Here is a 21,711-nt window from a genome sequence, read left to right on the forward strand (position 1 = left end):
AGAACTAGGAACATACAAACAAATACGATTTTAAAGTTAATTAATAACAACTAAGTGTTGCACAAGCATATATATAAATTGACTTACTTTCAGTTAGTTAATTGTAGGAGCGCCGATATCCTTAAGCTATCAAATCGATAGCAAAGCAAAAAGCCGGTGACCGAAAAACACACTAAAAAACGCCGAAAAAATTATTGAAATTAAATACGGGAAACAATGTATTGCACAAGCAAATCACCATGCAAAGCATTCAACTTACTGGCTATTAATTAATTAAAATAGACAATTGTAATATTTACAATTGTTATCAATTTCTTTACACTGTTCTAAAGAACCACAACCGGTGTGCGCCAACGTACCAACGTATATAAAAGGAATGCAAATTACATTGAAATTCAAAAATTGATTAAACAAATTTTGTATAGAAAAGCAAAACAACGAAAATCTCCGTCGTCCCTGGCAGCAGGCTAAGCGCAACAAGTAACGTCATTTCCTATTCCGAATCAAACAAACCACAACTGGTCAAAAACTACAAATTTACAGGAAAAAAAACTACAAAAATAGTCAAAATGTTGCTACAAAAAACTTTGGCACGCGCTTTTCATACCACGCGCCAGTTGTGCAGCGCAGGAGCTGGATTGGAGAAGAGCGCCCTCTCCACGCTGCGCAAAAAGACAGGGTACACGTTTGCCAACTGCAAAAAGGCACTTGCGTTGCATAACAACGATGTCACACAGGTGGGAACACACAGTTACATATATACAGTTAGATATATACAGAATAATCTTTATTTTTCCAGGCAGAGAAGTGGCTGCACGAACAGGCACAGTCGCTGGGCTGGTCCAAGGCCACCAAATTATCGGATCGCGTCACCACACAGGGTCTAGTCGGCATTCTTGTCAGCGGCAATCGCGGTGCCATGGTCGAACTCAATTGTGAGACGGATTTTGTGGCACGCAACGATACCTTCAAACGCTTTGTGGATCATGTATCACGCATTGTCTTGCACTACACCGATCTCACAGAGTTCGACGGTGATCTGTGGAAGGTAATAAAGTCGGCATAAGTATGAGCAAGAAGCAAATAGCTTTTCATCACGTCGTCCACCAAGCGATACACGTTTACAGATCATATTCATATTTTTTTATATATAAATTCTAAGTACAAATAGATTTATATTAATATTCATATATTTCATTCATTTATAGCTTGGCTTCGACGCGGATGCATTGAAGAACTTGGAGACGCCTCAGGGTGGATCGCTGGCCGATCATCTGGCTTTGCTGATTGGAGCGATGGGAGAGAATGCCAGCATTAGACGTGCTCTTTGCTTCAAGGTGAACAACGATTTGAGGCTAGCAGGCTATGCACATCCGGCGCCAACGAATGTCAGCACCACACAGAATATCACACAGGTGGGCAAGTACGGTGCGATTGTTGCCTTTCGGTCGCAGCAGGATGTCGACGATCATGAGATCCAGAAGGGCATATGCCAGCAAATTGTGGGCATGAAACCGCTTAAGGTGGGCGAGTATGGCAAGGACATACCGGCCGAGAATAAGGACGATGAGACATGCCTCATACATCAGGAGTATCTATTGGACGCGGACAAAACCGTTGGCGAGGTGCTCAAAGAGAATGCCATCGAGATTGTCGACTACCATCGCTTCGAGTGCGGTGAACAGACGCAGCGTGACATCAAAGAGATCATTCGTGCCCAGCAACAAAATAGCAACTGAAAACCGATCCTGCATCTGACGTAGTATTCAAATTTTTTTGTACACTTGTTAAAACTTTTCAAATATGTAAATTCTGGCTAGAAAATACCGAGATTAGGAAAGCAACGAAAGAAGAATACTAAAAGAGAAAGAACTACTTATAGGTGCCTTTTGAATCGTATGCGTCATGCTACCGCGGGGGTTGCACGAATGCGGGAAGTACGCTTCAGTGCCTCCTACTGGCCAGCGTTCTCTGCCTCTGTCGTTTTCTACTGTCTACTGTCACTGCTTCGGCCTCTGCCCACTGTCACAAGCTCTGCTTTGGACTCTTCTCTCTTCTGCTATTCCCTCGGCTTCCACTGTTCTCTACCATGCCATGCTACTCCCTCTTTGCCTTTGCTGCGCTCTCTACCTCTATCTCTGCTGTCGGCTCTGCCTCTGCCTCAGCCGCAGTCTCTGCCCTCCATGCCGTTGGCATAGAATGGTCTGTTTATGAATCGAGTTTTGTTCTGCCTGTGATAATTACCCGCACGTCACATTTGGACCCTAAAATAAGATATGCGGAAACACAGGTGGTTAGCGTAACCGAACCCTCTCTCGGCCGCTCTCTCTTCCTCTGTCCTTCACTCACACGCTGAACTTTGCAATGACCCTTCCGATTGGAGTTTCAATTTGAGAAGGTGGTAAATACGATTTTTTTGTGAACCATCCAAGTAGAAACTATGTATAAACTTAAAGCTATAAGACATAAATATTAAAAAAATAATAATAATAATATATCAATATCGATTCCACGGTTTGTGTTTTATTTATTCTTAGGTGTTGTGTCTAGGTTATTCAAATTTCTAGACTCGAGTTCACAGTAATCATTTTATATTACGACTGGGCTTAGTGTCATCTGTCAAATCTAGAGCCAAAATCAGATGAAACCTCGATAAATAACAGGCTATGTCGAGAGATCTGTCACAAGCTCTTATCAAATCTATTTGAGACATACAAAGCAAAAAAATAGTACAATTTTACGAAAAATGGATTATTTGGATCTAGACTCTTTTCGATCCAGATATAGCGATATAACGGTCACAGCTGTGCCCGCCAAGCCAAAAATTGTTGAAGAACAAGAAACTCTACCAGATCGCTGGGATGCAGTTGACGGGGGCGGAGCGGAAGTGATGCCGGCTGACCGCGTGGAAATCTTTCCAATAAACAAGCCAGGCGCGCCAAGCAATCCGATGGTGATGCAACACCAGCAACAGCAGCAGCATCATCAGCATCTGGAGGAGCAGCAGCTAAAGTTAAGCCAGGAGGCTGCGGTCTATTCAAATGAGTATAAACAGGTATTGGCCAAGCTGGAGTACACGAAGTATGTGCAGGCGCAGCTGCAGCTGATATCCAACAATGGATTTGGCGAGCTGTTCTATGGCCAACCTGGCAACCAGATCCAAGTGCCCAGCAAAGAGAGAAGCAACACTGCGAACAGCGGCAACATAGTGGACACCTATGACAATCTGTTGAGTGTCATTGCGGAAATGCAGAGCAATCTGGGTCCGGCGGCAATTGGTTTGCGTGCTCCAAAGGAGCGCTTGTTGCGTGACATCGCACATGCACGCGTCCTGGTCAGGGAATGCAATCTAATGCTAATGCGCGACCATCACCATCAGCAGTCACACCGACTACCGAGCGACGACTGACGTCACAATTGGACGTGTTAATTGCCTGATTTTGTTTTCACAGTGTGTGACATAATAAAAGAGCAAAGCAGCAACAACATGCGTGAAGTTCCCAGAACTAAAACACACACATACAAACGCGATATTCACACTTGGCAGTTACACACACACACACACTATAACTCTAACTATTCACACTCCGCTCACTCACACATTCGTGTGCAATGGTCACACTCCAACAACCAAACTGAAAAGTCGTCCAAAGGGGTAACAAAAAATCGACGCCGGCGTCGCTGGTTTGGAGCTCTCTCTCACTGCGCTAAGGGTCACGAAATATCGAATTCGTCGTCGACGGCGCTGCTTGCAGCCGCGCTTCAATTGCAGCTCTCTCACATACTCATACACTAGTCATACCTCAGCTCTGCCCAAAAGGCTCACAAAACTGAAACGCCGACGTCGCCGTCGTCGTCGCTGTTTTGACATGCGACGAAGCCGCGCTTCAATTGAAGTTCGTGCGCTTTGTACGCGCTCAGTCATAAGCCGACCTTACGCAGGTTAAGCCATCGCTCTGGCGCTCACGCATTAACAATTACTGCTTAAATTTTGTGTGATTGGTGGGGCTCTAGCTTCCGTTTACGATTCGGGTTAATTTGTTTGGAAAGTAAGCACGGGCGTGCTTTTATTTCCGCTGCACAATTTTCGCAGAAAAAATAATAAATTACGCAAAAAAGAAACAAAATTATAAACAAACAGTAACAGCAGCTCAAACTTTAATTGCATACACTGTATACTAGCACGCTGAAGTGTACGCGCGCAAAACAATCTCCCTCTCTCTTTTCTTCGACTTTGAGCACAGTCGTGTGCGTGTGTGTGCGCGCGCGCAACGGTAAATTTGCGAAAAACGAATTAGAAAAGCGGAGCAGCGACAATAAGCAGCGGCATTTGTGTTAGTTGGTGACAGACCACAAAAGGAGTGCGAAAAAGATTAAAATTGTTTAATTTGTTGCTGATGATTGCTGTTTATCTGTAATTGGGGAGCGACTTTTAAGTCATTTGATGCTGGCGCAACAAACGCAATAAACATAATTACAACAGCAATAAAAACAAACAGCTGCATTTGTCGCTTGCAGCTTTTTTAGTTAGCTCTCTTCATTTTCTTTTGTGGTTTGCAGTTTTGCATGACTGCAACAAAAACAACAACAAAGGCAACAACAACTTTAACAAATTAGTGCACAAAATGCCACCGTTTAATTTCATTAAGCAGGTGAGTGTAAAAATTAAAATTAACGTGTTTATTTATTGCATGTGTGAACACTATCCAATTAAAGTTAACTATCTATGCAAATGCATACATATGTATGTATGTATGTATGTTTGTGTATGCCAAAATGTAAAGTAAGCTACCAGCACTCTGGCATCACTGTATTCTAACTGGAAATACTTAAACAGCCATAAAATATCCTATTGGATGGCCATGAATGCTTGATTGTTGAATTCTAATTAGAACTGTACGACTAACATTTATAAAGAAAATATTTATAATAATATGCTTATACTAAATCAGTCTTTTTTAAAATTAAAATTATAAGAGATATTATTTTTCATGTACATTCCTTTGTCTATATATGTAGCTCATCTGCTAGGGTATTTACACTTCTTCACTTCAAAGTCAACAATTGTTGCTTGTTCTAAAGAAAACTTTAATTTTTAACATCTTGAACAAACTGAAGGTTTTATTGTTTTCCAGTTAGGGACAGAAAAAAAGGGTCACGACAAAGCAATCCCAAAAATGAAAAAAAAAACAAAAACAACCAAACAAACATTTTACAATGCGTGTGTAGAAATTGTGTTTTCTAGATCACGACTTTTCGTGTACATTTGATATTCCATTAAACAATTTCGACACCTCAAACCGGAAGGTTTTTGACTTCGACAAGGAGGAGGAGGAGGAGGAGACAGCAATATACATACATATGTATGTATATAGCTGTATTTATTTTCAATTAGAAAATAATGTATATGGAAAACTCTTATGCAAACTGTGAATCACCTATTCAAATAGAGCAATTCAAACTAATCATCTGAGAGCCTTATCTTTTAGATAACAATATCAATAACTACTTTTTCGACACCATGTTTCACAGTTAATTAATTTGAATATCAGCCGCCCAGCTAGCTACTATTACAATGACTTATTAGCAATGTGAGAGAGAGTGAGGTAGAGCATAGATAGAACTCTAGAACTACTCTAAATGTCGGTAGTCATATTTAACAATAGAGCGACAGACGTGTCTAATTGGCGCTACCAAAAAGCAGCAGACGACAGTCAAAACGAGATATGGAAATGGAATCAAACACAACGAAACGAATTTGAATACGATTACGATTACAGCTCATATATATTGGAGCGGTACGAAAATAGATTTATCTGAAATCAACAACAAAATACAAGAAAACCAAAGAAATGCACAGCTGGAAACGGAGACGCGGCTTTTGTAATTAAGCGTGTCTGCTTCAGCTTCTGCTTCTGCGTTTGCTTCAGCTTCACTTGCTTAGAGATGCTCCGGGAGATAGCTTCCGGTGATTAAACATTCAAAACAACAGAAAGATGAAACGAGGCTGACTAGATTAGGAGATGGCTAGACTGAACTATACCCTGCAATGGCTTCCAAAATTCTTGTTTTCTCGGTCTCTTATAGTTTGTATATGATTCCCGTTTAAATAAATAATTGACAAGTGATCTATGTATGATCTGTACATGTCAGATGTGATTTATTATATATTTGAAGAAGAAATTCTGATTGTTGATTCTCTTTCCACTTTTCGTTAGTTATACTCGATATAATATATATGTTAATTGATCTAGCTTACGCCCACAACATGTTGACTCTCAAGAGTTCATCACGCTTACCTTAAAAAATATGCCCAGGGTATCAGAAAACACAAGAAGATGTAAATGGAAAGAGAATAGAACATTATAAAGGTGGGAATAATTTCTACGGATGGTCTAGCCACAGCTGGCTTCGTTGAGCTTTCTACAACTTTGATGTTTGGACAGCAGATCTTTGTCTTAAGACACGAAATGCAAATGGATTGTGTTTTAGGAGGTTAGTCCGGGGATGCGATCATATTTGGTTGCGGCTGCCGTCGGACTTGGGCTGGGCCTAATGAATTTCCAAGACCATTAAAGCAGAATTTTGCTTTAATTTTAAAGGCTTTTCTTTTTTTTTTTTCTCTCTCCCATTTTACATTTCTTTTCTTCTACAACTACTACTACGACTATATTTGGTTTATTTTTTCTGGGCCGTGTGATAATTAAGATGAATGACCCAGGTCCGAGAGAGTTCGAGTCCAAGCTGTGGAGTGTTTGGGAGGTTTGGTTAGAAAGTTATTGCACCATAAAATTTAGACAGCCAAATAGGCTATGGAGTTCAGGTTGGCCCGATCCATATATTTGCATTTTTTCCCTGTCTTTTTTAAGTAACTATGGCTAGGTTAATTGCATGTTAAATAACTGTTAAATAACGGTTAGCGTACATCTGTGCAGCTGACTGTCTCTCGGTCCGTCTCGCTGTCTGTCTCACTCACTCTCTTTGTCTGTCGGCTGTTATGGTTCAACTCAAGCAATTGTTGTTCAACTTCTTGTGCAATTGCCAGCCAGCCTGCTTGCCTGGCTTTCTTTTATTTCGCTCTTTGTGAGCACCCACTGTAATAACTCTGAAATTATTTTGAACTCCATCTCGCTATGTCTTCGCACCCACAACCAAAGCGCGGCGTTTTTTCAGCGTGGGAAGTCAGCAGCCAACAGATCTTTTATTTCGTAAGGGCTTGACTAGCGGTAGCCGTCGAGTGAGTGCAATGCACCAAAATCAATACGAATCCATATCCAAATTAAGTTTTTCATTCTCTCTCTCAACTTTCAAATTCGTATTATTGATTAATGTTGACTTTTATTTATTATTTGGTATACCAATTAACAATTATAAATGCCAAACGCTAATGCATTTTGTTTATTGGAGCAACGCCTCTTATAGCTGCTTGATTCCATAATTATTTTCAAGAGCGAAGTCGAGCTACGCTGCATTTTAAATAATAATTTAATTTATTGTAAAAATGGGTTTGATTTTGAGTTTGTAATAATTTTTTTACATTTTTGTAATTTTATATCATTATAAACAATTATCAACACTTTAATAATTAAAAACCTAATATTAAATTAAAATGGCGTTAAATATATGAACTTAATATTTCAAATATCTAAAAAAAAATATATATATTTTACGCAATTTTTTTCTGCTATAAAATTAAAATTTTAAAAATTAAAGTTTAATGAAGTTTTAACATGATTATAATAAAAACGTATTTGTTTAATTTAATTTCTTTTATTTTTTTTTGTATCTATTGAATGGATATTATTTTTTATTTTAATTAGTAAATAAATTAAATAATTATCATTTTTATTATGTACTCAAGTATTTAATTTTAAGTTTTTGTAATTTATTTAAGATTAAATTATCTTAAGCTGTAAAATCAATGCCTATGCATAAATTGAGCCAGAATTAAATATTTCCAGAGCTATTCTCCCCAATGACATTATTCGCGTCTATCTATCTATTTTCGAATCATCTCTTTTAATCTTAGTTGATTTCTAGCCAGATGGCAAATGCCGTACGCTTCATCTTCTTATTTATCTTGGAGAGCTCGAGAACATTTTAACCATTTGTGATAGAAACAGCTGGATAGCTGGTTATTTAGTCTAGTCTGGCCTGGCCTGGCCTGGACGAGTCGAGTCGAGTCTTTGGTCCGATGAAAAACGCTGGCAATTAACGTGCGGTCGCCAAAGAGAACGCTCTGTGAAATGTCTTGATATTGGAATCGGATTCAAAGACTGGGAGCGTGTGCAGCATGTTTGCCATATTTGAAGCCATCTACAGCCTGGCCGTGGCTGCGCTAATGAAAAGGCCACAGCAGAGCACACAGATCGCAATACGAAAAAAAAAATACAGAATTGAAGCAGCAGATGATGAAGCAAATCGGGGCCAAAGCAGATGGAATACTACAAATCAAAGCGGTATCTCGCACGCCCCTCCCGCACGGTACGGCTGAGCCAACTGCACCGTCTGCTTGCCACTCTGTAAAATGCATTTAATGCGCTCCTCTGGCATTGTTTAAACTTTACGTAAATGTCGTTAATCGTTGTTTGTCTGCAGCTGGGAGCGCATATTGGCCAAACAACAGCAAAAAGAAGTTTAACTAAGGCAAACAATCAAATTGTTGCACTTATTTGTTGTCTGCCTTTTGTTTTGTTTTTTTGTTTCTTTTTTTTTGTTTTGTGAAAAGGAAAAGTCAATTGTTTGCATTTTGGCTTGACGTGTGTAATTACCATAAATTGTAAATTACATTTTTCATCATTTTTCCGCTTTTGTTTGTTGTCTTTGTTGCTGCTGTTAGTGTTGTTTAACTGTATGCTAAAAGTCGCACATTTCCAAATACCAACAAATATTTTGAATTTACAATTTGCTTTCATTTTTGTTCGGTTCACGCCTCAACCTCAATGGTTGATTGAACTTGACTTGCAGTTGGCGGAGATTTGTGTTTGTGCTGTAGGCCAATTCAAGATACCCGTTCAAAGTTAGTATTTCAGAGTATAGTAGATGATATGTTCAACAGTTTTAAGTCGACTCCTGGAGGAGCTATAAGTTCTCATATATCTTTATGAATCGATTATGCCAATCGATAGGAATCGATCGAATTTTTTATTTATTTATTAACACGATACAATTAATATAAAATTAACTCTAACTAAAGACTAAGGACCATACAGCAGGGAGCTTTCGATCGTATTATATATTTGTCTATTCCACTCATATCAGAGGCAGTTAAACTAAATTCTCTATTGTTCAATACTTGATACTGATATTTCGAATTATCAGAGCACTTGAAATCGGAGCTAAAGACCGAAGTTAAAATCAAAGTTTAGCTAAACAAACTTAGCTGCCTACACATACGCTTAAAAGAGAGTATCTTCTGGTCACTTACACTCAACTGGAGTACTCTTGTTTATGATCTTTGTGTTTTTTGAAAGACAACACATTGTTGCAATCGATAATAAGTTCCAGATACTTAGATGCTTGGACACTTGGTTCAAGCCGAAGGCGCTTTATATAGGCCCCATTAGCCTCTTAAGGCAAACTTCATAACTCATTAAAGTGCCACAGCGTAAATATTGACTTAATTGCGCTTTTAAATAACCATATTAAATTGTTGAACAAAACTCATGAAATAAAGTTCGCTAACATTTCGAGTGCTTAACTAAGGCTGCAAGAAATATTGAGAAACAGGGCATTTGAAGTCTTTGGCAATCGGTTCCCGTTAATGATTAAAGCAAATGTTTGTCACAACTCTTTATGCATACATACATAAATCATAAAAGTAAATGTGCCCAGCGAGGCGCAGACAATTGACAGACCATCGGGGGAAACCTGATAGATGCCAGTTACTCTAACTAATATGCATCATACGTTTACCTCTCTCTCTATGCATGATTGCATGTGGAAAATGTCAGCGGCACAGCAAGTGGCTAATACTAATGCCAAACAAGAGTTGAAGACGTTAAGACGACTGGTTGAAGTACTCTAAAGATGTTAGTTAAACATACACAAATTACTAATGAGTAAACGTTGCTTTCCAATTGTTTTTAAAGTTCATGTTAATTTGGGAGACACAAATTTCAATAGACTGATTTTTCGATATGCAAATATGCAGGTCTTATAGTACTTGGCGATAAAAAGTTGATCTGTTATACAGTACATTTCATAAAATTATAAATTATGGCTTTAAAATAAGAAGTAAAAATAAATTTTAAGAAATCCCTTAAATGTGCATTTAAGTTAATTATAAAAGAAATAATATTTGCGATTATTTATACATATTTTTACCGATTGCTTAAGATAGTCAAATTGTATACGATATTAGAAATAAGGAATTTCAAATTGAATTCCCAGCAAGCTGGCATTTAAAGCACATAAAAATTGTTGCCCAACTGCCAGGCATAGTGGCCATACCCTCATGGGCATAACAATTGCAACGACTTATAGGGTAATGACAGAATGACGACAACAGCAACAGCAATAATAACAACAATAACTGCAACTATCAACAACTATCCCTTTTCTAGCTTCGCCTTATCGAGTCGCATAAGCGAATGAGCGGGGCTTGAAGTGCCGTTGCCTTTTGCTAACCGCAAGCAAATGCAGCGCTGCGCTGACGCTGACGCTGACAGTGGCGCTGCGCTTTCTGCTTTTTCTCACTTTTCTCTCCGCAACGACACATAACTGATAATTTCATTCATGTTCCACACGAAGTCGAAGTTGAAGTCGCCAGCGAAGACGCACACGAAGGCACACGAAGTCATCGTCGCAGTCGCAGTCGCAATCGGAGTCAAAGTCGAAGTCGCAAATTGAAGACGAAGTCGTTCTCTGAGTCAGAGACGCAGCAGCGCTCTGCGGGCTGGCCATAAACTTGATGGCACCGCATTTGCTGTGGCCAGTCTGCATTTGTCTTTCTGGCAGCGACGACGCACGCGGCCTGCTAAGTCGCGAACTTTACTCACTTTCCGCTCTCTTGGACTCCAGCAGTAACAACAACGCACGCAAGCACAAGTTGTTAACGGTTCATACGCGACTGTGAGAGTGAGAAAGGCAAACAGCGAGTTGCCTGAATTCGTTTGCACAATCTGTGAGGCCTTTGCCTCCTAATCAACTATACTTCACTTTTATTTGAGCTTTACTTTTCTACAAAACTTCCGTAGTCAACAGATTACCCAGATTACAGTACTAAATTTTTAAGTTATTTTATAAAACAAATTTATACAAAATCACAAAAAAAAGTCAAAACAAGCAAAAAAAAAAACCTGTGCAAATAAAATTGATGTGCGCGATTTTCAAATATCTATCACACATGTCTCTCGTGTATGGGGACCAGGATTTCACTTTTGAGTGCCAAATCGCCGGCAATTGAAAACTAGTTCAAGGCTGCCTACCTGCTGCTGCTCTACACCAATCTTTTTCCGCCACAAGCTGTGACAGACCCAGATTGACAGAAGGAGCCAGAGATTGTAACAGGGGAGGCAGGCAGAGACAGAGAGAGATACTGTCAACATGGAGCTAACGAAAGAAACGGTATTTACAATTTACAGGCTTTTCATTATGCATACTTAGCGCTCGCATCGGGCGTATCTCTTTCATTCGATTACACACTGGACATATCTCTCTTCAAATTCAACAGTAACAACAACTTGATTTGCTTGTTTCTAGCGCTAATCAAGAGCCGACATTTACTATATGTTTTTATCGGTGTTATTAATGTTATTGTGCTTGGATTAGGATGATCTTACTAATTGTTGAAATGCCGAATCCGCATTTAGCATGGATTCTGCAGAATATTTTGCGGTTTTCGACAAAATGGGTTGTCTATTTCGCCAGAATATTTTGATGAACTTTTTTTTTGGAAAGGTCCATAGTAAATAATTAAAGTATGTGATCTTCTAATTTAATAATTATATTTATAAAGAAGAATTCTTTTTAGCTTATAGATAAACGAAAAAACTTTTGTAGTCTAAGAACTCTAGGCAGAATATTTTGAATTTATATATTAAATAGTGATACACTCATATAAATTTTGTTATAAAAATTTTCATATATTTTACAATTGCAAATTTTTACATTTCTAGAAAAATAGTCACTTTTCTTGTAAAGTTTTGCTTCGCTTTTTATCCCCTTCTTTATTATCATTTCGCATTTATTCAAGCAATCAGTTTAGTTCTCTTTTGTTTTTAATTTCATTAATGTTTTCATGTTTGTTTTAACTAATTGCTCTTAAGTAATTATATATACAAATATAAATATGCATATATACATATATATATATATATATACATATATATATGTATGTGAATAAATTGCGTGAGTCTCGTGACGCTCGCTCATTAAAAGCAGACAAAGTACAATATATCATTTCTATAAAGCTACTCTATCAACTGTGACAGAACTCAGTTTAGCAAGCTCTAAGCATTGTGGTATGAATTCAGGCTATTTGTTTTGGGCCTAAAACACATTTTGCATGACTTATGCAATCTCAGCATTTAAATGAATAAATCTGTGGAGAGAAGTATAATTTTTACTAGTAAACCAAAGTGGTATAAAAAAATTAGAGATATAATTTTTTTGTGGATACATTATATTTAAAATAATAGTTATTCACAAAGAGCGTTTATATTTATAATTTCGAATATTTAAAAGTTTGCAACATTTGATGTATTTGAATGAACTGAAGTATTCATTAACGATTTAGCTCAACAATATATTCAAATTAAATTTCAAATTATTATTAGTTTTATATACAAATTGAAGTTTCTTTCAATTTTCCATAATTATTATTTATTTATACTTAAATTAGAATTTCTTTCTATTATTATATACAACAAAGAATTTTTTCTATTTTTCTATTTTTCTTTAATTTAGTTTTAAACACTTATCTTTATAGTTTCACACTAATTGTTAAACATTTAAAAATCTATTCAGAACAATTTGGCCATCATTTTCTTCTCAAGTTTCTCAACAACTTTCAACTGTACCAAAAGTGTTTTTGTTGTTTTTTTTTCAGTCTGTGTTAAGAACATTTCTTTTAGGTCAGATAATTTGTCACTAATTGCTGCCGAGCGAAAACAAAAGCTGTGAAAGTTTTCTACAAGTTGACAAAGTGTCTCAAAATAGTAACTCAAAGATGTATCTTTCTCTATATATACATATATATATATATATTTCTATCTCTATCTGTGTTTCTCTGATGTGCCAGTTAGTTTGAGTTGAGACTCTACCTTGTCCGATAATAAATGCAGTTGAAGCTGTCAACAGTTGCGCTCCTTCATCAATCGTCGTCAGCAGCAGCAGCAAAAGTCACTCTTCTCGTCTTCTTTGTTTTTATCAGATGCCATGGACATACTCCCAATATAATTAAAATGTTTAACATTTGACGAATTGTAGTTACTATGTTTTCTTTTTTTTTTGTTGCTGTTCCTCGTCCGCTCTATGAGTAATTGACAATTTCAATTATAATTGCTATTTGTGGGCTGTGATTTCTGTGTGGCAAAATGTCATCCGAAGTTTATGGTCGATGGCGTCATATTAGTGAGCCATGCCACGCCCCCACGCCCGCTCAACATAGCAGTCAGGCATAGCCTGAACTCGTTTTTGTTCGCTGCACACTAAACACACACACACACACACACACAAAAGATATTTCATTTGGCTAAATATTTATACATAAATAAAGCTATTATGCAGTCAGAGTCAAAGACACGAACTCGGATAAAGATCATTAAGCTAATGCACTATATATATATTTATTATATATACAGATAAATTAATTGAGCTGAGTGAGGAGCCTCCCAATCGTCAATATAACGGCAACCACTTTCCACACGTTCCATAAATATATAAGAAAATTAATGTTCAATAAAAAAATAATAAAAAACTTCACTAAAAAAACTAGAAAGAATGTTAAAGTTGGGTATTACCGACTGCAAAACACTCCTTTAGTGTTCAAGTTGTAGCTTTATATATTTGATAGGTTAAGCTCAAAGGAGGTCTGGAATAATAGGCATCTAGAGGTATATATAGAATATAGAAACTGTATGGAGAAGGTCAATATAAACTAAGTCATTGAATTTTGTGCTTGACTGAGGAAGAGTTTAATGGGTAGATCGTATACCATATCCATATATACCAAATTTAAATTTTGTAGCACCTTAAATAATAGAATACCTTGTGCACTAGAGATTGTAGTCCTTACCGCGTCAGCGAAACAATATACCCACTTCACTCTCTTGAGCGGGTATCTAAACTTGCTGCCCGTCACTCTGGTATAGTTTTCACTATCATTTGACGCGCTCTGGCCGAGGCGTGCAAAGCGCAAACGCAATCGGGAAAAGCCAAAATGCAGAGCGTGCTCGTTCAGCAGGTTTTTCTTTAGTTTTTCATTTTGCTTTTCGATTTTTCTTTTAGTTTTTTTTTTTTGGTGCATCCTTTCCTATGGCGTTGACTTTGGCTTTGGTGGAGCCTGCGAGCTATGCGAAAAGTGTCTCATGTTTGGGAAACAATTGTGAAACATTTGAAAGGTGTTTTCGTTCGGCTGGCTTTTAATAGCCTGACAAGCGTCTTTAATTACTGCATTCAAGTGTTGAGAAACACTTACAGAAAATGTAGCTTCGAAAGTTGATCAGGCTAATAAATATATGTACATATACGTGTATACGGATTGAATAATACACCTAAAATAATTAGCTCTTTAATGTTTTTCTGGAGCATTTAGAGCACTGAAAATACCTTTGATTTTTTTACCATCGACTGACCGGGAATATTATTTGGCAAACTATCATTTGATTAATTAAACTTCAATTCTATTCTAACAACTGAATCTTGAATTTCGTTTTTAGGAGGTGCGTCCGGATTCAATACCGGACCTAAAAGTGGATGCCACATTTCGTAAGGTGCCCAAGAATGCGATCAGCTTTGCGATCTGGAAAATCGACGAGGATCGACTTGAGGCAGTGGCTCGACCACAGTACGGCACCTTCTACGACAACTGTGCCTACATCATCTATGCCGCGAATCTAGTGGGCCACTATGCCAGCCACGAAACGATCGTAAATACATATATCTCTCAATTATTTAAAGATTCTGTAAACTCAAGCAGCATCTGTAATCCCTTGTAGACGCGTGAACAGAAACCGAATGTGCCGCTGGAGCGCTATATACACTATTGGCTGGGCAGTCAGGTCTCCGAGCAGAATCGCTCCAATGTGGTGCACAAAATCCAAGAGCTGGACACGTATTTGGGCAATGTGGCATCGATCTATAGAGAGTCGCAGCATCATGAGAGTGCACGCTTTTTGTCCTATTTCAAGAATGGCTACGAGTGAGTTGGTTATTTATTGCCATTTGCTGGAAATATTGATGTATAATATCGTTCTCCGCTTTTTCAGTGTGCTCTCCGGCAGTTTGTTGAATGCACCGAAGCAAACGCGTCTCTTTCAGCTGTACGGTCGGAAATGGTTGCGTGCCATTGAGCTGGCGAACGTTGACTGGGCGCACTTCAATTCGGACTACATAATGGTGCTACTAATGGATGCCATGACATTCGTCTGGATTGGACGCTCCAGTGCCGGGATCGAGCGACGCAGCGCTCTGGCCTGGGTGCAGCGACAGCAGCGCAAGGATGTGCCGCTCTGCGTCGTCGACGATGGCTACGAGCAGTCGATGAGTGCCGAGCAGAAGGAGCTATGGAACAAGGTATTGCCGCTGCAGCATCGCATGGTCTATCAGGCACGTCAGTCGGGCGGCGATTACGACTCCAGCAACTGCTGCGGCAACGGCATCAATGGCATCAATGGACTCAATGGCTACAACGGCAGCGGCAAGAGCGATGCCAATGCCAACAAGTTTCGCATTTACAAGTGCAATCAGCGTGGCCGGCTGCATCTGGATCAGCTAGACGTGGGCATGCCCAGCAAGGATGATCTGAGCGATGCGAACGGCGTCTATTTGCTCGACAATTTCGGGCAGAGCATTTGGCTGTGGGTGGGCGCTCAGGCGACCCAAGCGGATGCGCTCACTGCCATGGGCAATGGTCGCGCCTTTGTCAAGAAGAAGAAGTACCCGAACACCACCCTGGTGGTGCGTGTGCTGGAGGGCCGCGAGCCCGTTGAGTTTAAGCGCCTCTTTGGCAACTGGCTCAGCGTTTGGCAGGATAACACGCGCGGCCACAAGCCCGTCTCCACCAAGTTTGGCAAACTGGATGCCGTTCTGCTCGGCGAGAGGCCCAAGATGGCTGCCGATACGCAGCTGGTCGACGATGGACGCGGCGAACGCATCATCTATCGCATCTGCGGCGACGAAATGGAGCAGCTGCCACCGGCCAAAGCAACGGTGTTCACCACCAACGCCTCCTATGTGGTCAACTACACGGTGCAGGTGAGTGCGCAAACAGTGTTGGCGGTCGAATTAGTGCTGATCGCTGAGTCTTTGGGCGCTGCGTTCAGCTGGGGTGTAAAGACGCTGTGGGTGGCTGTAAATCTTGGCTTGGTGGTTTATTGTCTGAAATTATAAGCGTGTGAAGTAGTTTGAATTTAGCCTATTCAAGTCTGTGAGTAGGTATACTAAGAGGGTATACTAAGAACTGTATGACACTATAAAATAGTTTAGAATTGCTATTTATTATTTATTCCTTCTTCACTCTCTTTTCCTACTTCTGCGATTTTCATAAGGGCATACAGAATATGAAAATATTGTTATGGTATTATGAAAACATTTAATATATCCTCTCTTATTCCCTCATTGCATGAGCTATCTCTGTGATTTTCATATATGCATATACTTTTATCTTCTCAGTAACTCTCATACCTTCTCAGGAACGTCCTTCCCCCATTCCCTCTCTACTCTGCGATTTTCATATATGTTTTTCCCACTATTTCTTCATATCATCTACGCCCACTTTCACGCACTCATAATCTCTCAACTTAATTCCCTTTCATTTCCCCTCTTACAAACCCGCTATAAAAATACTCGCCTTTCTCTATGATTTTCATTAATCTGCAGCAAAGGTCAAGAGCTTTGTTGGCTCTGTTTGTCAATGTTTTCATAGCTTATGTGGGTGAACTGTTGCATCGGCGTGTTTTATTAGCTCTGTATGCAAATGTTTGTTTGGACAATTCAAGAGGTGAATGAAAGAGGGAATCTCACCAGTCGGGTTCGTTTCGGTTTGCCATTGTATTTTAATAGACGATGCTGCAAGCGCACAATAGTGAGAAAATATCGTTGCATATTATTAACCGAAATATTACGAAAATATTGCAGTGCGCCACCGTTGTGCCCGCTGATCTGGCCTCAGTGGGCATTAAGAGCATCATCTATCAGTGGAATGGCTCCGAGGCGTCAGCCGAGACAATAGCCAAGGCCGACAGCTATGCCATGGCCAGCTTCGAGTCTCTGAAAGAGCCCGGCATGTTTGTGCAACTCTACGAGTTCGATGAGACGCCGCACTTCTTGCAAATGTTCGAGGGCAAATTGATAATCATGCGCGGCCAGCGCAGCGAGCTGCTGCACTCCAATAACAACCTGAACTGGGACTTCAAGACGAACATAATGCTGGAGACGTTTCTGCTGAAGATCTACGGCGATGCCAGCTACAATGCCAAGGCAGTTGAGGAGCATCCGCTGTCCTCGATTAGCTCCAAGGACTGCTATGCCATCAAGACGAACCATGTGTGGGTCTGGTGTGGCCAGAGCAGCACGGGCGATGCTCGTGAAATGGCCAAGGCAGTGGGCGCTCTGCTCGGCGAGAGCTCCCTGGTGCTGGAGGGCAAGGAGAGCAAGGAGTTTTGGCAATCGGTGGCCATGTACTTCAACCAGTCGCTGGTAATCAACGGCCAGTCGTGCTCGAGCAGCACCACCAGCAGCAGCAGCAGCAGCGGCGCCGGCAGCATGTGCAACGGCAGCAACAATAGCAACGGCAACGGCACTGGCAACATCTCCCCGACCCTGAGCAACAACTGCTATTTGAATACAACGATGCCCAGCAAACCGCGTCCGCCGGTGCAGCTCTTCCTGGTGTGGTGGGAGCAAAGGCACTTGCGTTGCGAGGAGATACTCGGCTTCGAGCAGCGGGATCTCAGCGCCGACTGCACATACATACTCGACACGGGCACCCTGGCCTATGTGTGGCTGGGCGAGCATGCGGTCAGCCAGGAGCGCGAACGCTATACGACCGTGGCCCAGAGCTATGTGCAGAATGCGCCATTCGGCAGACGCGCGGCCACGGCGCTGGCTGTGGTGCGTCAGCATGCGGAGCCGAATGTGTTTAAGGGTTTCTTCGAGACCTGGGACAATGAGCTGGGCAAGGTAGAGAGTGCTTACATAAATATATACACATGTATATCTTTATGTAGATCCGACTAAATGTTATTTGTCTATCCCCACAGGGTTTTGTGACCTACGAGCAAATGCGCCAGCAACTGGCCACCATAGCGCCTAGCAATGGCCTCAAGGAAGGCTCCGCTCTAATCCTAAACAACAACCAAAAGGATTTCGACGGACACAAGAAGTATCCGTTGCCAGTGCTGGTGCAGGAAATGGATATGCTACCGCCCGAAATCAATCCGCTGAGACGCGAAGTTAGTCGAAATAAAAAATATAATATCAATATTAAAAGCAAGTATTTAATTGAATATATTTTTCCCTCATCTCCTTAGGTTCACCTCACGCATGACGATTTCGTCTCCGTCTTTAAAATGTCCTTCTATGAATTTGATGAGCTGCCCAAGTGGAAGAAGCAGGAACTAAAAAAACTCTATAAATTATTTTAAGCAATCAATTTTTAAATTGTTTTTAGCACACACTCACACTTTTACACATACCCTGTAAATAGTACGTTTTAAATGGCTTTCTTTACTTATCTGGAATAGTAATAAAGCAATTTTAGGTATATTTTATCCTTCGTAGATTATATATTTAAGCACCGTGTTTTCTGAATATTAATACGAAATTATATCATGCAAAATATAAAACGACGTGTTTTGGTGTATAGCTTATACGGCATATAGGCAGATATGTGAATATTAAGTTGTAGTTTCCACCTCCGACGAATCTGGCGCATCGTCATCATCATCAGAACCTGGGGAAAGTCTGCTGGGATTACTCTATATTTAAAGACAACTCTACTTACTGGGAAATATGAGACCCATGATGAAATCAAATATACCGCCCAAAAGTTCCCAAAACATATTCTATTCGTCACGCCTAACGTGCTGTAACTAAATCACACCGATTCTCCATTTGGAATATTTAGTTTGTGTGCGACAGAGCTCATTTAATGAGCCGTAAAGTTAGCCTTAATCAATCACGATTATATCGCAATTATATTGACCGATGCACATGAACTATTAGGTCAATGGCAAGCTGATTCAATTCCTTTGAAAAATAAAATTATATTACAATTGATGTTCAAAACAAATTTATTAAAAGATTGCGTTGATGTCGGACATTTTTAGTCGTAATAATAATCATCATCATGGTATTCGCCAAAGTATTCCTCATCAGCTAATGCATATATAGAGAGAGAAAGTGGGAGTTTTCATATAGATATATTTATAGATGTATAGATCATATTAACTTACTGATATCCGAGAAAAATAGATCGTTGAGAAAGGCCACAAATATTTCTACAATAGCGCAACAATCCATTTTGATGTAATTTTATAATAATTCCATGATTTTTCACCAGGGTTTTTATAGCTCGAATGTGATTAATTAGTTCTTTTTATTTTTATTTTTTTTTTTAGTAATTTAATTAATGTTTATTTTTATTGTTTTGTCTCGTTTGGCTATTTGGAAACGTCCTTTTAATTGTAATCGTCGCTGTCATCCGCTAGCAAAAGGCAGATTTACATTATTATAAAATGTATATTTTTTCAATCCTTTTTCTTACAGCCAAACAATACATCGCCTATGAATTCGAATATAATGCCAATTATTTCACAATCCTCCATGTTTTGCACGCTGAGAAAAACTTGACCCAACTTAAAAGCCAAAGCGATTTGGCTACATATAAATAAAAAAAAAATATATTTTTTCGCATTCAACCTTGAAAAACATCCATAAAAGCTAATGTGCAAAATTAATTTAATTAAAAACAATTATAGAAACAAATTTTGGTTGTGTAATAATCCATTGCAATAATTGCCCTTGGCGTGGTCTTAAAATTTAATTTTATTGAACTTTTTTGCGCTTTAAAAAAAAATAAAGCGAATCTAATATACATCGTAGCCATACATCGGCGCCTCCATGAAAGCCTTTTGCTGATCCATCGAATTACGCCTTATTCTACGTCCGATGGGCTCCAGATCCGCGTAGCACTTGGGAAAGACGCGCTCGACGGCAGCTACGGCCTGCTCATGGGTTACATTTCTCACAGCTAGCACTGAGGCCAAAGCTTTAGATTTGACGCAGTTCTGAAACATTTAATTTGATGAAGATTAGCAAATAATATTTAAAGAAATACAGCAGTTGGTTTTCCAAAGATAAAATATTAATATATAAATCAATAAAACTAGGTCTTATAGGTTGTAAGATTCAGACTTCACACAGACGTACCAACAGGCAGCTAAAGTTAAAGAGAGAGCCCCGCCTCCTGTACGTAAAATTTAATAATAGGTTTAATATCAAAATAGTATTACTTAAGAGCCTCTTTTTTAAATGCACAACCTTGACTCTAGATTTCATCATCACATTATAATAATTTCAGATCTAAATACGCGTTTATACCTGACTCAGCTCATTGTATTTATATAACATACTAAAGAGTTCTAAAATCCATATTAAAAAATTCTATATATTCTCAAATCTCATTTGATATACCTGATGCGCTTCCTTGACATTGAAGGGCGACGCATCGCCCTGCATCATGGCACTCAGGAAGGAACAGTGAGCCAGATTGGCGGCGCGAATTTCCGTACATGCCAGATGATCCACATTGCGGAAATCCAAATCGTTATTGCAGTAGTCGAACATATGAATCATTTCGTGGGTAAGCACACCATGCACCATGCTCTTGTTTTTCGCCATATTTTGGCAGACAACAATCTGATTGAGCACGGGATCGTAGCCGCCGGTTACACTGGGGTCGCACACCTCGCAGGAGATGTGACGCCGCAGATCCATGGGGCAGCCCGAGCTGCGAAGTGCACCCATCATCAACTTCACCAGTGGGCCATTCTTCACACACCAGTAGACATTCTGTTCACATTTGTAGCGATCCAGGTTCTCCTGACCCTCCATGCCGAACAATATACGCGACCATTTAGGTTTGAAGGTTTCGCCGCGACGTTCCGGATAAAGATCATAACCCCATTCCTTACGCTCCGTTTTGGGTTGCTCAGCGTCTGGCTTTGTGTCCGGCACGGGCTTTTCATTTGGCACCGCGGCATCTGCTGGAGCCGGGTCTGTTGCCGCAGCTGCTTTGGCCCAAACTTGTGTCAGAAAACCCATATTTACAGTTATTCAAGATATTTGCTCCCAATCTAGGACTGGAGGTAAGTTAAATAACAAACCTGCAGCTGATTGCCAGAGTTACCAGTGCGCGTAAATTAATGTGTCTACACACGGTACAATGTGGATATCAGCATAAGTTGCCATATGATCTGCACACATATAACTAATGTAAGCAAACAAGTAGTTACAACTATTCAAACTGTGCTGACACATGTTTGG

The 21,711-nt window shown here is 39.7% G+C and overlaps 5 protein-coding genes across 7 annotated transcripts; 3 read left to right on the forward strand and 2 right to left on the reverse strand.

Annotated features, from left to right (window-relative positions):
• The first annotated feature begins 32 nt into the window (after nt 1-32).
• Nucleotides 33-1,877, forward strand: mEFTs (elongation factor Ts, mitochondrial). Of its 2 annotated transcripts, XM_030388075.2 has the most exons (4): nt 33-363; nt 426-737; nt 800-1,048; nt 1,209-1,877. In XM_030388075.2, exons 2-4 carry the CDS (start codon nt 570-572, stop codon nt 1,737-1,739), a joined length of 948 nt encoding a protein of 315 aa, XP_030243935.1. In that variant the 5' UTR covers nt 33-363; nt 426-569; the 3' UTR covers nt 1,740-1,877. The 2 variants fall into 2 exon arrangements, with proteins under 2 accessions (XP_030243935.1, XP_030243934.1); XM_030388074.2 differs by having other exon boundaries at nt 33-737.
• A 773-nt stretch (nt 1,878-2,650) lies between these two features.
• On the forward strand, nt 2,651-3,486 carry LOC108658651 (uncharacterized). Its single transcript, XM_018111307.3, has one exon. It carries the CDS (start codon nt 2,747-2,749, stop codon nt 3,407-3,409), a length of 663 nt encoding a protein of 220 aa, XP_017966796.1. The 5' UTR covers nt 2,651-2,746; the 3' UTR covers nt 3,410-3,486.
• A 423-nt stretch (nt 3,487-3,909) lies between these two features.
• Nucleotides 3,910-18,935, forward strand: qua (villin like protein quail). Of its 2 annotated transcripts, none has more exons than XM_030388082.2 (7): nt 3,910-4,652; nt 14,883-15,092; nt 15,162-15,364; nt 15,432-16,419; nt 17,302-18,345; nt 18,426-18,617; nt 18,696-18,935. In XM_030388082.2, the coding sequence occupies exons 1-7, from the start codon at nt 4,626-4,628 to the stop codon at nt 18,807-18,809; spliced, it is 2,778 nt and encodes a 925-aa protein (XP_030243942.1). In that variant the 5' UTR covers nt 3,910-4,625; the 3' UTR covers nt 18,810-18,935. The 2 variants fall into 2 exon arrangements, with proteins under 2 accessions (XP_030243942.1, XP_030243943.1); XM_030388083.2 differs by lacking the exon at nt 3,910-4,652 and adding an exon at nt 10,946-11,568.
• Nucleotides 18,936-19,040: 105 nt separating this feature from the next.
• LOC115564130 (uncharacterized) lies at nt 19,041-20,062 on the reverse strand. The gene is made up of 4 exons (XM_030388090.2): nt 19,931-20,062; nt 19,620-19,870; nt 19,169-19,542; nt 19,041-19,117 (listed from the first exon to the last, which is right to left on the reverse strand). Exons 1-2 carry the CDS (start codon nt 19,989-19,991, stop codon nt 19,845-19,847), a joined length of 87 nt encoding a protein of 28 aa, XP_030243950.1. The 5' UTR covers nt 19,992-20,062; the 3' UTR covers nt 19,041-19,117; nt 19,169-19,542; nt 19,620-19,844.
• Nucleotides 20,063-20,195: 133 nt separating this feature from the next.
• On the reverse strand, nt 20,196-21,649 carry LOC108649462 (mitochondrial inner membrane protease ATP23 homolog). The gene is made up of 2 exons (XM_030388088.2): nt 20,860-21,649; nt 20,196-20,453 (listed from the first exon to the last, which is right to left on the reverse strand). The coding sequence occupies exons 1-2, from the start codon at nt 21,487-21,489 to the stop codon at nt 20,253-20,255; spliced, it is 831 nt and encodes a 276-aa protein (XP_030243948.1). The 5' UTR covers nt 21,490-21,649; the 3' UTR covers nt 20,196-20,252.
• Between the last annotated feature and the right edge of the window lie 62 nt (nt 21,650-21,711).

The sequence above is a fragment of the Drosophila navojoa genome, chromosome 3 (genome assembly GCF_054131105.1).
Source record: "Drosophila navojoa isolate 15081-1374.11 chromosome 3, UAZ_NAV_1.0, whole genome shotgun sequence".
Classification (NCBI taxonomy): Eukaryota; Metazoa; Arthropoda; class Insecta; order Diptera; family Drosophilidae; genus Drosophila; species Drosophila navojoa.

Coding starts and splice junctions, on each gene's coding strand:
- LOC108649462 (XM_030388088.2), bottom strand. CDS start 21,489: ATGGGTTTTCTGACACAAGTTTGGGCCAAAGCAGCTGCGGCAACAGAC. Junction 20,454..20,859: donor ATGTCAAGGAAGCGCATCAG/GTATATCAAATG, acceptor TAAATGTTTCAG/AACTGCGTCAAATCTAAAGC.
- qua (XM_030388082.2), top strand. CDS start 4,626: ATGCCACCGTTTAATTTCATTAAGCAG. Junction 4,653..14,882: donor CGTTTAATTTCATTAAGCAG/GTGAGTGTAAAA, acceptor TTTCGTTTTTAG/GAGGTGCGTCCGGATTCAAT. Junction 18,618..18,695: donor TCAATCCGCTGAGACGCGAA/GTTAGTCGAAAT, acceptor TCATCTCCTTAG/GTTCACCTCACGCATGACGA.
- LOC108658651 (XM_018111307.3), top strand. CDS start 2,747: ATGGATTATTTGGATCTAGACTCTTTTCGATCCAGATATAGCGATATA.
- mEFTs (XM_030388074.2), top strand. CDS start 570: ATGTTGCTACAAAAAACTTTGGCACGCGCTTTTCATACCACGCGCCAG. Junction 738..799: donor ATAACAACGATGTCACACAG/GTGGGAACACAC, acceptor TTATTTTTCCAG/GCAGAGAAGTGGCTGCACGA. Junction 1,049..1,208: donor TCGACGGTGATCTGTGGAAG/GTAATAAAGTCG, acceptor ATTCATTTATAG/CTTGGCTTCGACGCGGATGC.
- LOC115564130 (XM_030388090.2), bottom strand. CDS start 19,991: ATGGAGGATTGTGAAATAATTGGCATTATATTCGAATTCATAGGCGAT. Junction 19,871..19,930: donor AGGCGATGTATTGTTTGGCT/GTAAGAAAAAGG, acceptor GCCTTTTGCTAG/CGGATGACAGCGACGATTAC.